Raw genomic sequence first — 18221 nt, forward strand, 5'->3', positions numbered from 1 at the left:
AAAAAAAAAAAAAAAAAAAAAAAAAAGGGAATTATCTTTCTTGTAAACCATTCTAGGTCCATTGAAGTGAACAACACAATAACACAAATAATATGCAAAGGAGTACCATTGCATACATGCTATCAATCGCATCTTAATGATCCATACAGATTTTAGTGGAGCACTCAAAATGATTTTTCTTTAACAATTTAAAGAGAGATGTTTCAAATATTAATAAGGGGTTTTATTCAACTCAACTCAGCTTTATCCAATTTAGGCCTACCTGACTCTTTTAGCTCCAACAATATAAATCAAATCAACTCTCGGTACTAAGAGCATTCGAAGGCCTCCATAGCACATGTCCATGCCACCTCAAACTAACTTTCTTACAACTTATCATGTATCAGAAGTATTCCTAAATCAGTTTTAATTGGTTCATTTTTTATTTTGTCTTTTCTAGTTTTACCACTCATCCATCTCAACATCCTCATTTCAGCTACTAAGCATAGTTGTCAAGGCGATGCTTTGGCGTTCAGGCACCTTGGTCAACTTGGTGCACACCTCGGATGCCTTGGTCACCTTTTTGGTGTCACCTTTTTTTGGACCCTCTCCAATGCCTTGCATCATGTTGATGCAGTGAAAAGTATGCCACTAAGTTTGTTGATATGTTAGAATAATATAATTCAACTCTGTCACCCCGAGAGTTGGACCAATCCACTGAATTGACCAAAGAGGATTGTTGTGATGGATTCAAATAAGGTATGCCATGGGTAACAACACCAAATTACAACTGGGCTTGTGAGTTCTTTCAATTAGTGAACCTGACATGAGAATAATCAATAGATGAGTCCATGAGACATCCAATGGTGAGACTATCTCGAGGCCGGCTCCACTTCCCCCTTCCCATGCATGCACATGAAATGAACTTTTTTTCTCTACAGATATCTTAATGTGAAAGTGTTCTCTCTCTCTCTCTAACCTGACATAAGAATGTCGCACAGTGGAAATCTGACCTAAGAATGTCGCATATCAAGTCCAGAGAATGTTACACTCTTACAGTATCCACTTACCTACGACATCTTCGGAGGGCACCTCGGCTTCATTCAGTGCGGAAACAATCTTCTTCACTTCATCGCTAGTTCCATTCTACACGAATATTCAATTCGAAGCACAATTAGATAATACAAAGCAAACAGTAGTGACCGATGCATCAAGAGCTCTAAGGCAATTCAAATTCTGACAAGACAAGTCAATTCATATAAGGAGTAAAGTTGGACATTGATGGTGGCTACCATTACGACCATCCATCATGTTCAGCTTCGTGTATTCGAACAATAAACAATGAAACAGAGTGGAAAGTGAAATCCATCCCAAATGACGGTAAACACGGCGGATCACTCGGACGACACTAATCATGAAACCTAAGTCGTCAAAGATTGCAACATTGATCCCCGAAGTAGCCATCAATTCTCGATCAAACTCTAGATTTTCTCAAATCACCCTCAATGAGCAAAGTATCCCTGAGGCTTAAAATTAACTAAAATGGTGCAGACACTAAACAGATCTCAGCGGATCAAAACTTCTGTTGAATTTTATCGAGAAAGGAGTGGAATACTTCGAAAGAGGAACTTACGCATTTCCAGTTACCGCCGACGAAGAACTTCCGACTCATTTCGATTAATGAAGGCCTAGAAATCACAGTAGAACGACGCAGATAGAGCTGTAGATAAGTTGATCGGCCTCGGATGAATGGATGTTTAGATTTTATGCTGAGAACCGAAGGGATTTTTGAAATTTCCTTTTGGTAGAAGGGATCTTTGAAATTACTTTTATATGCTTTCGTTTACTTCATTCGTAATGACTGAAATACCCCTCAATTAGTGATTTACAACGTGTAATTGGCGCAGCCGTCAGGCCCGTAACACTGTTAGGATCAGGGGTAGTTTTATCTTTTCATTTTGATGAAAGGTTTTTTTTTTTTTTTTTTTCCCTTGTCTGAGAATGTGAATGAATAGTCGAAATAAATTAATTTGTATTTTAAAAATCGATTTTCAAAAATTATCTTATTTCTTTTGAAATTTAATCAGTGGTGAAAATGGATAGTGCTATATTCGAATTGGATCAATCCACCTGGATGAGAAAAGATTGTATGTCACCATAAGTAGATATAATAGAAGGGTTGACCTCCAGCGGTTTTTTCTCTCCCATATTTTTATGCAAGGAAGAATGTTGTCAGTCTAGTGTTTTTTATGGGCCTATTTGATAACGTTTCGTTTCAAATATTTCTATGTTTTTATGTTTCTAGAAATGAAGAAACAGGTAAAATACCGTTTGACAAACTCGTTTCGGTTCTCCTGTTTTTATAAATATAAATCAAAGTTTTTGTTGATTTTTTTTCCCAGAAACAAGTGAAGAAATGGATTTTGGAGTTGTGCCCGATCAAAAAAGCTATACTCACGCCCTCTCTTCTCAAACCTCAAACGACTCCACAGGTCTGCAACTCGAGTTGCAGCAGTAGCTCCGGTGAACCGTCTGCAAATCTCACGACCGCAGGTTTGCAAAGGTGCTCTGGGTTTCCTCCTTCGCTGCTCTGCAATATTATACAAGGTATGCCCTTGCTCTTCCAAAGAACCCCTTCTCTTCCCAATAACTATTGAACCCTAACACCTATTGTTCCCACTCTATCCACGACGCATACCTCCGGCAAAGAATCCGAGTATAGGCCACGAGATGCTGGTGGGCCACCGATCCCTTTCATAAAACCGGTTTTGAGATGGATTTATGGTAAGGCAGCGTCCTTGGTGGGATTGAATCCCTCTGAAGTGTTTGCATTGCAGAAAACCTGAATTGGTCAGGTAATGTTTGGTTCCAGGTCTGGCCAGCTTCTCTTATTGTAGCTTGAGTTCTCGCAAGTCCTGCTTCAAGCCTCTCCAATCTATTGTATTCCTTCAGCATTTTGTGATCAGGGGAGAAGCATTGGACTTGTTCTTGGGTTTCCTCATCCTGCAAAAATTAATTGAAATTCAAAATTAATTAGCAGAAAATTAAACTCAAAAAGGGAACTAAATAATAAGAAAATGATTCAGAGATAAAGAGAGAGGTCTTACAAGCTGTGAAGCTGGTTCCTGGTTTTGGTAATTTGTGTGTCAGGGGGAGGGTAAGGAGAAGACGAAGAAGAAGAAGAAGAATTGAAGGTAGGATAACGAGAAAGAGGTCCTTGAGTTTCTGTAGGATGAGCATCAACCGCTATTCGATGAAAATCCAGGTGTCTCATAGTTTCTTCTTTAGGCTCAAGAGATGAAGCATTGGTTGAGGTTTAAATGTGATTTGTTGCAGGACAAGAACATAGAAGCAGGTTTTGAGGAGAGAAGAACATTTGTTGGTAAAGATCTGGTGCCACCACGCCAAGCGTCCTCTTGTTTGGTCACTTGCTTACTGTGTTTCTATGCAGAAATTTATATTGTTTTAAACAATAAATTTATGGAAGAAACATTGTTAGAAACAACTGTTATCAAACACCCAAAAATCCATTTTCGTTTTCAAAAACGGAAATTTATGTTTCTGCCGTTTCTTGACACAAAAACAGTAGAAACGTTATTAAACGGTGCCTTAAGTTTGACTTGTTTCGTCAAACCCATTTTTAGACACAAAAATAAGCATAAATTTCTATTTATATTTCAAAAAAAGGTGAAATGAAATAGGTTTATCAAACAATTTTTGGGGTGTTTTTCTGTTATCGAGCACAGAAAAACGAATAAACATGTTTTTGAGAACATTATCAAACAACTTTTGGGGTGTTTTTCCTTTTTTGAGCACAAAAAACAAATAAACACATTTATGAGAACGTTATCAAACAACTTTTGTGGTGTTTTCGTTTTTTTGGAACAAAAAGGGGGGAAAAACGATAGAACCGCAAAATGATGGAACGACGAAACCCTGTTCCGTCATTTCGATTTCATTCCAAATACAAAAACTGAACAACTAGAGTAATCGTTCTTGAAATAGGTTCACCAAGCACTATTTTTTTTTTTTTTTTAAAACGGCATCTTGACATAGAAATTGAAATTTTTGTTTTTGGCATGAAACATCGTTTTTGAAACTGAATGACTACCAAACACAGCCACAACCTTTATTTCCAAGAGGGTAGTGACGTCTTTTCATAATCCATTAGAAGTAGGAGTCTACGTGGGTGTGGGAACACTAGACGAATAGCATTATTTATCCCTTAATTTTAAAGGAAAAAGCTCTCTCTCTCTCTCACTCTCTCTCTCTCTCATGAAATGACCAACCATCCCCTCACACTTTGTTTGTGCACCTCTCGATGTCGTATGCTCAAAGAACCTCTCCCTTAATTTCTAAACCTTTTAACACAAAAAAATTTATGTGCTAATCTCACATAAGCTGTCTTGCTAGGGAGGCATGCAAGCTTCAAAGACAAACTCCTTACAAAAATATATTTATATTTTATTTTGTAATGAAATATTTTCTTTTTCCTTGAATTATAACACAAAAATAATTATGTGTGGATCACATAAATTTAGCAATGCTAAAATCTACACACATCCTCATACACTATACCTATTCTCCTTGACCATGTGAGCCCTTGTCTATGAAGAGCAAGACATTCCCTTCCAAGTAGCCAATGGTTTGGTGTGGCAAATGCTGACACACAAACATCACTTGTATATCCCTCCCCCTCCAAATATAGATATCATATTTCTCACTTGTGATGTTCTTATTACTTCTTATCTTGAGCTTTGATCATGTGTGTCCTAATTGCATGATATTGTTCTATTCGTCGCCATTGGTGTATTGTGCATATTCCTCCCGACATTGGTGTCATGGAGACCCCTTATCTCTAAATAAATACTTGGAAAATGATTCCTGGCTGCCAAAGTAGCTCCATTACTTGTGCTCCCCCTCCCCATAATAGTGAATTCTCTACCCACATAAATGAGCAAGCATTGGGTGTTTCTTGTTCTAGGCTATGCTTTATAACACGAAACACATGGGGAAAGTTTCTTTAAGTAATTTGGGCCGGAGCCATATGATGTGCGCTATAGAGGTTGGTGCATGAGAGAGGATCTCTCGTTCCTATTGGATCACGATACGTCACACCTTCGTGTCTATCTCTTTTCTCCCCACATAAAATGACTTCGTAATCTTCCTACGTATAATACCGATCAATGGAACCTCATTGGTGCACCCTCCAATGCTGTTTTCTCTGAAAACCGTCAAATCTCTATCTTTCATAATTTGTTCGAACATTCAGATTAGATACATTTTTAGCTTCCCGTATTTTCCGGTAGTTCAACTGAACAACGAATTCGTCCGGAATTCTGTCTATGTTCATAAAATCTCAATTGTCTTATCCATTATCACGAAATATTCGGAGCCGTTTCAGAAAATATTATCAAGTAGGTCGATAAAACAATCATTTAAGGGCTAATATGGTAGTTACATCATCCTCATCAAATCCCGTTCCCTGCGCTACCGCCTTCTTCATCCTTTGGGTTGCAGGTTTTCTCTAAGGCCAACCCTTCGGATCAACAGAAAATTTCCAACAACGACCTCAACATCGACTCATCGTGGCGGAAAGAAGACGAGTTAGAGTTTTGATCATCCGTTCTGCTTTCCCTTGTCTTTTTCTCTTGTTCATAAGAGAATTGATCACGGAGAAACTCTGAATTATTGGCTTAATTCGCGAGTTGAATCATATATTGTTTAGGTTTTCGCAGAAGGTATGTTTTATAATTAGGGTCTCTGGAAACCAGCTTCATTGTTCTGTTTAATCATTTTTGCTTTTTGTAATTAGTATATTACCGTAAGTTTGAATTCCAATGCCATTTGCGGGGTACATTAGGGTTTGATCGAGGAGTATTAGATTTCCCCATTTTTTGTGACGTACCGGTTCATCCAAGATGGGAACTTGTGTTGATCACCGGGGGCTCGCCGCCCCTGCCGAAGGAGATGCCCGTGATGATGGTGGGATGGATTGTCGTAACTGTGCGGCAGCTGGGGATCTTTGGGTTAGATTGGCAGGTGTTGGAGTCGGACAGGTTGGTGGTTTTAGCCATGAAAGTGAGCACGACTTGGCTTTAATGGTTAGCGATTTTTTGGAGAATGGAAGCGGTGGAACAGATTCGAGGTGCAGTAGTGATAGCGACTCTGGCGTCTCCGACCTCGCTCATCTCGTTGAGAAGATTTCGGTTAGTTGCTTTCTAACATTTTGTTTGTTTTAAGGAAAATTTAATGAAAAATAGTTTGCTTTCCATCCCCTGCTCCTCTTACTTCACCGCGGTGGTTGAGTTGCTTACTGTTAGGTATATTTTGTCATGATCCCTATGCTGTATGGTGTTGCTTTGAGTTTTCTCAATGTGGATTTATAGAACAATGGCATTTGTTTTATACTATTATCTAGTTTAGTTAATTTTAAGTTAATGTTTTTCGATTTCATATTTGTGCAGTATATTCCTCCTACATCACAAGGCCAAAAGAGGCTGTAAATTCTAAATTCTAAAAAGAAAATGGTTAATCTGAAGTCCTTTGTTTCCAAGCAAAAACTTGACTGGAGAAACAAAATCCTCTAAATCTTCCAAGTCCGAGGGGTAAAAGAAAAGAGGGTGGAAGCTTATGGATAAATATTTTGGTTGTGGACTGTGGAATACTTATTTTCGAACAATTCTGAGATTCTGATCCTTCCAGATGGTCTTGAAAATCACAAAGTACAACAAGTTTCATGATGCGTTTCCTTTTCTTTGCTGACCTTTAACCAAGGTTTAAAATCTCATTTCGTTTCGGTATCTCGATGGTTCATGACCACTAAAATACTGAAATTTCAGGGAGATTTCGGCCGAAACAATGTATTTTTTTTTTTGTTTCGGTTCGCTGTTTCAGTGGTCAAACGGCGGTATTTTGACATGAAACTTGGGGGATAGCCTATTTTAAGGTTAATAAACATGCTAAGAACATAAAAATGCAAAAAATTTAGAACATGATATTGTTTTAGAGTTTTACCTTTGTTTGGCATCAACCGTCGAACTATTATGGAAATTGTACCTACTTCATTGCTAGAACAAGATGTAATATGATAGTAAAACAAATAAATAATGCATTTAAGCCATGATTAAATATACATCAACATTAATTAACTAATATTTAGAGTATTAGAGTAGTATACTATGCGACTCCATTATCCACAAGTTCCAACTAAAGTCAAACACTGAGTATGTAACTTACATAACAGTACAAGTGTACAATAGTAATCATAATGACTATGCAGTATCTACTATCTACTGGAAAGAACTATGACGGCATGGCTGGATTCCATGCTCAATACGAAAGAAATGACGTGCATGTTCCTCTAACTGCGCCACAAATGCATGCCACGTCATAGTCTGAGAGAATAATCGAATGTAGTCCTCCACAGCTACTAAAAAGACTGAGTCATCTACATACTGAAGGTAACCTATCCGAGGGTACGTATCACCACTATAGTATGAAGAAGAAGAACCCGCCATTGAGTTACTGTCAACTAATGGATCCGGCAACGTGTACGAGTTGGCTGGGACCGCTAAGGTATGAGAATTAAGTGTTCACAAAGCCACTACCATGTGACTGGGTCTGGGAGCCATAGTCAGAACTACTACTAGGAATGGATGAACTAGATGTATGCCCCATCCCAGTGAATTGACCATAAGGTCCATGATAGTGTGACCAGGTGCTCCCTCCAGTAAATGATGGGATATGCTATTGCCCACTCCCTTTACTCTCACTGTCCGGAAGACTATGCCCTCCACTCAAACTCATACCACCAATAGAAGTAGATAGACTATCAATGTTCATACAATCTCGTTGTCCTTCACCGAATCGGCGACGAGGCCATCTACTGTAACCTGAACTCTCCCTCCACCTGATGGACGTGCACCATGATGAGAATCTTATGTGGCATACTCAAACTGACTCTCCCTAGTGAATCGCACCAGCTCCGGCTGTGGATTGGCCTGCTCATACTGCTCTCGAACTCCTTCAACTCTATCACCACCACTTCCCCCATCACCACCATCACCATCACCATCACCATCATCATCGTCATCACCATCACTGTCGCCACCATCATCACCCTCTTCATCTCCATCACCATCACCGTCAACGTCACCGTCACCGTCACTGTCACCGTCATTGTCACCATCACCATCACCATGTGTCTATGTTTGAGTCTGGGTGTGGGTACGACTACCCGATGAAATGTACCAATCCTCTTCGTCATCATCATCATCATCATCATCCCTACCAAGTGCAGGCTTGAATAGTCGAGGGGTGTGTGAATGTATCCTTCCATCTGACACTATATAATCATCAACATCGACCTCCATCTCGCACTAGATATGGGTCCGGCCTACCTCTTGGCTGCTCCATCAATGGCTCGCCTTTATCCCTCACCCAATCCACTAGGGGATCCTCATCATCTGAGTCGATCTGAAAAATATCAACCAGCTCGATCTGGCCCCTATCATTATCCTGACCAATGCGTATGTATTGCATCCTCAGTCTCATATTATAATGCACATACACCAAGTCATTCAGACGTTGTGAACCCAATCGATTCCGCCTTTTTGAATGGGTGAGTGAAAATGTGCTCCAATTTCTCTCACAACCAGATGCAGAACATATTTAGGAGAGTACTTTGATGGCAATATTCCTCAATTCCGGAGACGAACCCCCATACAACACCCACCATTCAGCTGCATTATAAGTTACAACAAATGTACAAGATTATTTATGTTCCAAAACACTTAACACTTGTATAAGTAACATACTAAAATTTGGATTTCATACCAGGATCAGTATTCGTACGACCTACATATGCAGCGGGAGACCCGAAGCTGCCTAATGCATTCTTGAATTCTTTCGTCTATAACAAATTTACAAATAGGACCCTAGTTAACAACCATTGTACTGAAATTTAGATTCCTATAGTATAATAGTAATAGTAGTACAAAACTAACCTTAGTATTGGCTTTGGCTTTGGCTTTGGCTTTGGCTTTGGCTTTGGCTTTGGCTTTGGCTTGTAGATCGGGGTTTGATTGTAACTTGGTAACCACCTGCTTCACTGCTTCTAGAAGATCCAAATCCAATGCAAGTTTGTTGCTGTAGTGATACCTAGGGTTTAAATAGTATGCTGAAATGTGACAAAACATATTGTTGTCAATGTAAACATTAATGCATTTTTATATCACATAAAATAATGTATTCAGCTTTGCTTACCAGCTTTATGCAACGAATGCGAAAGCTGGCGCTCCCAACAGTCTTTTATTATTTCCACAAATTTCCTACTTCCACATGGGTTGGCAACATAGACATTTTCCTTCATCATTGCAATAGCAGCCCACAGGCTTAGCAAGGTGGGTTTGAAAGCAGAATCCACCAACTTCAACACGCTAACAATTGGTGCCAAGATTTTAACTACTTTACTCAATTGTGTCCAAAACTCCTCTGATGAAATGGTTGCCTATGCCTCCCTACCACCAGCTGATCCTGCTTCCTTCCAGCCAAACCAGTCCTTAGATGCGAACATGGATCGAAGACCAACTTTCTTGGATTCAAAACTCTGAAGTGCAATATAGTTGGTAGCAAATCTTGTGAGACCGGGCCTGACCAAGTCACCCTTGCACATCTCCTTCAATAGGTTCAATGAAAACCCATGATTATAGACAAATGTGTTCACTTGCCTAGCCCTTTTAACCATAGTCTGCACAATTTTAAGTTTTCCCATGTCCTTCAACATTAGGTCAATGCAGTATGCTACACAAGGAGCTCAAAAGAGTTGGAATATAGGGTTGTTCATCATTTTAATTCCGGCCTTCTGTAGTTACTTCCATTGTCAGTCACAATCTGAACAACATTTTATATCCCAACTTCTTCCACAACATCCTTCAAGAGCTTGTAAATATATTTTGCATCATTTCTTTCCTTGGATGCATCAATAGATTTTAAGAAAATGGTTCCTACCATCACAATAAACCATAAAATTGATGATGGACTTTCTCGTGGGCCCTGTCAAACCATTACACATTATGGTTACCCCATAGCTCTTCCACATAACTTTTAACTCATCAATATATGCTTTCAAGTCAGCCTTCTCCTTAGGCAAATATACATTCATCACCTCATATGCAGTCGGCCCCTTTATCCCTAGACCGGCCTCAGCCACAACATCAAGCATCGGCTGGTAATAAGGACCTATGGTGGCGTTTGCTAAGATTTTATGAAATAACATCCACTTAGACACTGCCTCTCCAACATAAGCCTTCATGTCTCCCCACATTCCCTTTATCTTACACTGCTTACTATCCTCTTCCCTGAACGCACGGGGATCCTGTTGTAGAACGGGGTTCACACGAGATGGAACCACTGGAGCTGGAGGTGGGGCTGCCCTTGTACTCTGTGATCTCCTACAAAGCAAAAGGATCTGTGAAGATCCACTACCTCATGTTCTAAATGGACCAGCCCCTCCATGTCTACGCCTTTCCATATCCTCATGAAGACTCTGTCGGCTCAATGCTTGCACCTGCCGCTAATCTCTAGCCTTTTGCTCAGTTTCTATGTCATCAAGCACATACACCGGGTCATCACTGTCTTCATCACTATCATCATTATATTGATGCACGGGAGCATGTAGTGCCTCCTCAAACTCTATCCTCGTCTTCTCCTTTGCCGCTTTTCTCTTATTCCCCCCTTAATGTCTTTAGCTATGGCCTTGGCAGTAGGATTAGTCACTTCTCTGCATCTAGCCATATCTGAGGAATTTTCAACTAGATGTTGCTTAAGTCTTGTCGTCCCACCACCCATAAACCTCTTATGGCAGTAGTTGCATTTTGTACTCCTCTTATCGCCATCAATCGGTTCTCCATGTTTCCATGCAATTTCTCCACTATCATGTCTACTATCATGTCTCCCACCTCCTCTCCCTCTTCTCCCGCCTTCCTCATCGTCTCCTCTAGCCATTTTATGTCACCTTGATGCTGATGCATAGAAAAAAAAATGTCATTATTAACTCACAAGTATATGGTGGCTGCTTATATTTTGTTCTTATATAAAATTATTTTTTAATCAATTTAAGAAAATATTTTAATGACATAATACAACAAAATCAAAGATGTTATAACATAACAAGCATATAGTACGCTCCAGAACACTCTAATATTAATCTCCTATTTTTATTTTATTTTTAAAATCAAAACATAAAATTTTCCCTATTTTTGAAATTATTTTTCAATTATTAATCTATTTTTCATATTTTTTGAAAATTAAAATAATAAATACTGGCTGGAAAAATATTTCACTCCGATGGAGTTGTAGAACAGCCATTGGTGACTAACATATATATAGTTGACAACCATCAAAGCAATATTTAGCATAAAAAGTAACAATTTATATTAATGAAAAATGAATTTTTAAATTAGAAAAATAAAAAAAAATATTTATGTCCCAAAAAAAAAAAAATCGACTCCTGAGGTCATAGATCAGCCTCTCATGTCTAACATATAAAAAATCTACAAGCATCCAACAAGTATTTATGTATTATTTCAAAAAAAAAAAAGGTTTCAGAGAAAGAACTTTACCTTCCTTAGGCTTTGAATGTATAGATCTTCATTTAGGAGTCCAATGGAAGTCAAAGAGTGTGATGATGTGGCTAATTAGAGGAAGGAAGGAGTGTTTTCCCTTCAAAATAGCCTCCTTGAACCAAAATCACCGAAATAGCATCTCGTCGAGATGGAGTATTAATAACAAGGGAATTGTACCGTTTCGACAAGATACCGAAATGGTACCGAAATTTCGATCGAAACTTTGCATACATCTTATTTCGTATGTAGCTTCGTTTCGGTAAAAAAAAAAAAACCACCGAAATTCCGAAATTTCGCCGAGATTTCAGCGAGATTTCTAGCTATGCCTTTAACTCGACAATAATCCAAGGTTGAATGGTTCAACCCCAAGAGGTGCGAAATACTAGTGAAAAGTTCCCTTAAACCTGGAAGGTGCGTACAATTCATTTCAAGATGGCTGGGTTTGGGGTTTCAACCTGAAAATGAAAAATGGCCTTTTATACTGAGCTTGTTTATTCCTGCTGGCCCTATGAAGAACCAGTTTTTAATGAAGTGAGAAGGAAGGGTAGAGGATCATGATCCAATCAATGCATGGAAGAATTAATGCACTGAGTACGCATTATACTTTTGTTCCCATGAATGTATTAGCTTCTAGTTCTATCGTTCCTTGTCCTCTTATTCACACATCTCATCATATCATCTTAGCTCAGTTTGTCCCGTAGGTATGTTCATAAGAAGTATGTTTTACAAGAAATTTCGGTACCCTCTAATCCACTAACCCTCACAAAAGTGAAGCAACAATGCCGACTTCCTCTATCGATGGAAAGTGAACAATGATACTCCTTGAGGATTAAAGTAGAAGTCTCATATTTGCATCAAGTCATCACATGTGAACCACACTATTTCATTGACCGCTGCTTGATCATTGGAGATTGTGCATGTGGTTGGTAGATTTGATTCTTGCTTTGTAGATGCTCATTCTTTACTGCATAGTTGCAATTCTTGCTCCTAAATGACCAGACTTTGTGCACATTGTGAATTAATTATCTCAAATTCTGCAGTTCCATAAGCATAAAATGGATCAGTTTGAAAGCAACTTGTTGTCAATAGTACATTCCCTTATACTTTCTGTCAATGGCATCGACCTTCGATCTGTCAAGCCAGGCCAGTGCAATGCTAGCTGCATCAGGTTTTTTCTTGTAAAGCTTCTGAGATTTTCAGGTTACGATGCTGCTGTTTGTGCTGCCACATGGCAAGGTAGTGAGAAGGTCCCTGGAGGTAAGCTAGTGCATGTATATACGCCAAACTGTTCTACCTGTTAATTTGGTTTTTGTCCAGTACTTCATTGAGGATTATACCCACCATATGCCATATGTAAGAATTTGAATTGAAGAGATAGGAATCAGGTAAAATTGATGCCAAAAAATCTCCAAAGCTGTACACAAAACTGGTGGTTTCATCTAACTACATGGTTAAACCCCGTGTGTATTTGGTAGGTCGTACAACTGGCCCCAACCCCTGCCCCTGCCCCAACCTTAGAATCTGTCATTGTGAGCTTGAAGAGAAATTTACTTTGATTTATTCCTTTTCTAGTTTTGTATCCTTTTCTTTCTTTAATTTTGGGATTGCTGGATATTGTTCCAGGTGATCATGAGTATATTGATGTGGTCACACATCGTGATACTGGGCACTCCGAACGCTTAATAATCGATGTGGATTTTTGGAGCCACTTCGAAATAGCAAGAGCAGTTGAATCTTATGATGTAGTATTGAATTCTCTTCCAGTAGTTTATGTGGGCTCTCTGTCCAGGCTAAAACAATTCCTACAAGTCATGGTAGAAGCTGCAAGGTCTTCCCTCGAGCAAAACTCCATGCCTCTTCCACCATGGAGGTCTTTTGCTTATTTGGAAGCCAAGTGGCACTCTGCCTACCAGAGAAAGCTCAACCCGGATGAACAGAGCATCCAAGAGATTGGTTCTTCTGATCATAAGCAGTGCATGGGGCACTTGAGAAGGCTAAAATCTTCTCTCCAGTTGGAAATTGAAGCAGGACGATTGTTGAAGCCCATAAACAATGATAATAACAGGAGGCTGAAACTAGAGAGGTGGAGGCCTTCTCCATTCAGGACGCAATGAAGATGTATTGATCTTCAGGCATGTTATCCGATAAAACTGTTCATTTTTTTATCGGATAACATGCCTGAAGATCTTCGGGTGGTAGCAGAGGGCATCAAATAACTCAACCAGATGGAAAGCTGGTCTATAGCTAACACCAACAACTGATACATCAATATGGAGGTGGGGGAAGTCTTCATCTCATATTTGAGGAGGAAAACATTTCCTTTCATTCTTTTTTTTTTTTTTTTTGGGTTACACCAGCAGCAAACACCATGGAAATCGGCATTGGGAGATGGACTACGTGGGGGATCGTTTGGACCAGTCAAGAGGTTTTTTAATTCTGGTGCAGCATTAATCTATGGGAGATTTGAGTTTGTGCTTTTTTTTTTTTTTTTGAGTGAATTCCTCGCCTCTTTTACGGGCACGGGGGGATTTTTACATTACATCTATATGGTTTCTATGCCCCATATATTTCAACTGAATTTCTTTTCTGGCCGAGGTCAGAAGTCTGATGTCTGATAGAATTTGTTTCTACTATGAAGTGCTCTCTCTCCGCCTCCCCCTCCCCTCCCCATTGTTAGCCAAAGTTTTCTCACCCATGGAAAAGGAAGAACTGGTGAAGTGATCATGTGATTGGATTCTTGGGACATAATTATAACCCACTCCCCATTATTTTTGAGGTGAAAATTATATCCCCCTTTAGCCATCCATTCCTCATGATACCAGGGTAAAGGAAAACTTGGGAGTTTTGTTTTGAAGTATTTTTTGTTTGTTTGTTTTTTTTCTTGGGCAGAAGCAAATTCATTAGGCCTCCCATGGGTTGGAAGGGAAATAAAGAGAGAAGACTAAAAGGAGAAGGTTTCTCTTGACCCACGATGAAAAAAATTGAGTCTCACCTTGGGTTAAGAAAACTCGTCAAACTAAATTGCCGCAGTAATCATTACCAATAATGATCAGTTAATTAATTCTAAAAAGAAATCTATAATGGCCCTTTCCTTTGAATTTGAAGAAGGAAATAAAGTTTCTATTTGAACCATATTTAATATGACATGTTACGCTTAATTCCACAATCATTGTTACAAAAGTTAAAAAAGAAAATAAGTATCTACATGTTTGTCATGTTGATGGATGATGTGGTTATTTCACCATTGGATATGAAAATCATGGTTTGGATGTTACGATTCTATATTAGCTTATGGGGGCTGATTTCACATTAATTTCCTATGGGAATTGATGTGGGTTGATATGGTTTTGGGTCCTCTCACCTTGTAAATCGGTTTATGGGGTTGAGTTCTTCCAGGACTTATATTTTGCCCATCTAGAACTAGAAAATTTTATAAAGCCGAAATTTGATGTCTGTAGGAGACCTGGACTCTACTTGTCAACAAAACTTGGATCCCATATGATCAGCCATGTGGTAGTTATTGGCTCTGCCCTAGATTCTATTTTCTTATTTGAACTAGCTCCACTTCTCTCCCTTCTGTTTACAAGGAATGAGGAAGCTTGAGGAAAACAAAAGTCTTCTCCTTCCATCAAAAATTATAATTAAAGCCTTACCTGCTATAGGGATTGAACAGCTGTAGCAGTCACTGCTGATGTGAAGAACTGCTAGAACAGTCAATAATTGGTTAAACATGCCATCTTTCATCTTTGGTTAATTTTTCACTTTTGTAAACGTTTTTTTGACTGTATTTTTTTACTTTCACCTTCAAGTTCTTAGCTGTTTCAAACACATCGATCCCGCCATCCAACTTGATTCTGTACACTCTACGTCTTTCAATCCCAAAAGGACAAAACAAATCTCAAGATAACTGTAGCCACAGTAGCAATATAGTAAAGGCTGCATCTACTATTATGTGGAAGAAACCAGGAAGCAGAGGCTGGTGATGCCTGATGACAGTTTACTATGGGATATGGGGTTCTGGAATTTAGATCCTTTCCAGCGTGGATGCACCTGGGCTTGCACCCCAAGGGGTTCTCAGCCATTAGATGTGGCTAGGCTCTCTCCCGTGCTGGAGAGGATAAGAATCTGGGGGTTTGCCCCGGTTCTCAGATAGTCATGAACACCAACTAATGATGGTAAGCATAAAAGGCTAAACAAAAAATCCATGACAGATTGGTGTTTTAGGGGAGATCTGCTATCTATTCTCACAGAAACCGAAGGCAACAACTTTTGATTGATTGAGAGTCAGTAGGAGAGGAACCAAAGGCAACAACTTAAAATCTACATTTTAAGGACATTGCTTTTGTTTATTGCATTAATCATTCACTTATTCAAATCTTATTTCCAATGTTTGCCTCCATTAGTTTGGCTTTAGAAAATCCTACAAAACTTCATTTTTGAGTTTCTAAAATGGGCAAACAATTTGGACAATGAAAAGCCACAAGCATTTTTAGAGAAGCAGAACTGAGATGACCTTGCAGCTCTGTCGACATTCAAGGCAATGGTGGTGTTATGTGCCTAGAGGATCCCAAATATGTGTTATTGTGATATGGGGGTATTAGCCCAAACCAGAAAACTCAGATTTTGGGATATGGGCCATTAGCCTGTCAATAAAACCTTTCAGAAATTTATTGGTTTAGACAGATAGGGAGCCCCTTTACGGAAAAAAAAAAAAACAGCGACGAAGCCCACTAAAAGATGTCCATAAGATAGACTAAAACAAAATAGCCCAGTCAGTCCAAATACAACCAAACCAATTACACCGTCTATAGCCCGTTTGGTATGGGATTTATATCCCCTCCAGCTGGGCGTCCCAGCGTGGCATCTGTTGGTTGGGAGGACCCAGGCATGCACCCTAGCAGATGGGTGTGCACCCCCAATTCCTCCGATCCAACCATTTATAAATAGATCCGCATGTGACCCATGAGGATTGATTAGTTAAATAATGTAATTGCGATGCATGGTCTTAAAATGGTGAAAACCTATTAGATCTGATCAAGACTGACCAATTGACACCTCTACTCTTAAGGTTAGGGAAAAGGATAATTAGGAGTGGAAACTGATTAGATTTGTCCAAACTGACCGATTGACACCCCTACTCCTAGGTTAAGGAGGAGGATAACTAAGAGTGAGAACTCCGAGTCATAATTTCTTTTTCTTTAACCCATTTGTCTCTGGCATACTAACGAGTTGGTGCTTCTGTTGAAAAGTATTGCTACTCCGGCGAGGGACAAAAAAACTAAAATCTAAAATACTAACACTGATCTGGATGTACACAAGTTTGTACAGTGGCAATGTTTCCTCCAGCCATGATCAATCGTTAGGTTCGGATGATATCTATAGTGTATAGGGGGATAATAGAGGGTATTATCGAACATTACAAAAATGCGAGGCTGATATTTAAGACCCTTACTAGGTATACGGTTGCATCATAGCATGGTGAACAAAAACTTTCCCTATTTTCTTTTAATATGTTGATCAAGTATATGCGTATTTGGTATGCTTGGGTCTTGGAAGATGTTTTTTTTTTTTTTCGTAAATATACATCATGTCAATTTTTAGATAAATTCAACGACTTATCTCCTTAGTATTGCCTAGCATTCATATGTGTATGTATATACATACCTTCCTGATATTCCAACCTTTATCGGATCATTTTAAAATTTTTAATGCTTTGTTTTATCATATGACAGAGTTCTATTTAGACTTAAATTTATTATGTCTATGCGAAAGATATAACCTAAGGTAGGCATGCAACGATTATAGATTAGTCCACTCACATGTTTTATTTGCTAGGTGAGCTATTCTACATAAGAATTGTATAAGAATCCATATCCATCAAAACTCTTCTATTCCCACATATGATAATATAAAAATGGGAGAGGTATAGGAAAGCTAGCAGGACACCTTGGTATCAAGTGTGCTAGCAATATTTAACTATAGGATTTGAGAGAACCGTTAGATTAAGAGGAAAGGTCCAAAGCCTCAATCCACCCCTATCACACCTTATCACCCTCAATAGCCACGCCGGAATGCTGCCCGACCGGTGCTCTTAGTTCTTTTTTTTTTTTTTTGGGTTGTTCCTCTCTCCCTCTAGCACGAATCTCTCTCTCTCTCCCTCTCTCTCTCAAACCCTCTTTTTTCAGAGCTTTCTTTCTTCGTAGGCAGCGGTTGTAGCTCTCTTTTCTTTTCTTTCTTTCTTTTTTATTTTTTTGCTGTTACTCTTTCCCCCTGAGCTTTCTTCTTTCTTCTTTCTTCTTCCTGGAAAGCGACAACAGCTTCAACATCAGCTGCACTCCTCTTTTTTTTTTTGGTTTTTGCTGTTACTCTCTCTCTCTCTCTTCCCCCAAGCTTTCTTCTTTCTAGACAACAACTACTGTAGTGACAGCAGTTGCGGTTGCGACGGCTGCTGCGAAGGCCAACGGCAACAGCTACACTCTTTTTTTTCCTGGTTTTCGTCGTTACTCTCTCTCCCCTCGAGCTTTCTTCTTCCTGGACAGCTGCTGTGGTTGCGACGGCAGCGATAGCTACGGCGGCCAACGGCAGTAGTTGCACTCTCTATTTTTTTTTTTTTTT

The 18221-nt window shown here is 39.2% G+C and overlaps 2 protein-coding genes and 1 long non-coding RNA gene across 3 annotated transcripts in view; 2 read left to right on the plus strand and 1 right to left on the minus strand.

Annotated features, from left to right (window-relative positions):
* The window catches only part of LOC122057238 (triosephosphate isomerase, cytosolic), a 9643-nt gene extending 7864 nt beyond the window's left edge, over positions 1-1779 (minus strand). Inside the window, exons 1-2 of the mRNA XM_042619270.1 lie at positions 1613-1779; positions 1050-1125 (exon numbers count right to left, since the gene is read on the minus strand). Coding sequence (XP_042475204.1) covers positions 1050-1125; positions 1613-1651 — 115 coding nt within the window. The 5' untranslated portion in view covers positions 1652-1779. The remainder of the gene's footprint in view (positions 1-1049; positions 1126-1612) is intronic.
* Positions 1780-1892: 113 nt separating this feature from the next.
* LOC122057239 lies at positions 1893-3484 on the plus strand. Its single transcript, XR_006133496.1, has 2 exons — positions 1893-2298; positions 2382-3484. It is a non-coding gene; the product is annotated as an uncharacterized LOC122057239 (long non-coding RNA).
* A 1622-nt stretch (positions 3485-5106) lies between these two features.
* LOC122057264 lies at positions 5107-14239 on the plus strand. Its single transcript, XM_042619315.1, has 4 exons — positions 5107-5720; positions 5843-6188; positions 12647-12863; positions 13230-14239. The coding sequence occupies exons 2-4, from the start codon at positions 5901-5903 to the stop codon at positions 13718-13720; spliced, it is 996 nt and encodes a 331-aa protein (XP_042475249.1). The 5' UTR covers positions 5107-5720; positions 5843-5900; the 3' UTR covers positions 13721-14239.
* The last annotated feature ends 3982 nt before the right edge of the window (positions 14240-18221 follow it).

This window comes from Macadamia integrifolia, chromosome 12 (genome assembly GCF_013358625.1).
Source record: "Macadamia integrifolia cultivar HAES 741 chromosome 12, SCU_Mint_v3, whole genome shotgun sequence".
Taxonomy (NCBI): Eukaryota; Viridiplantae; Streptophyta; class Magnoliopsida; order Proteales; family Proteaceae; genus Macadamia; species Macadamia integrifolia.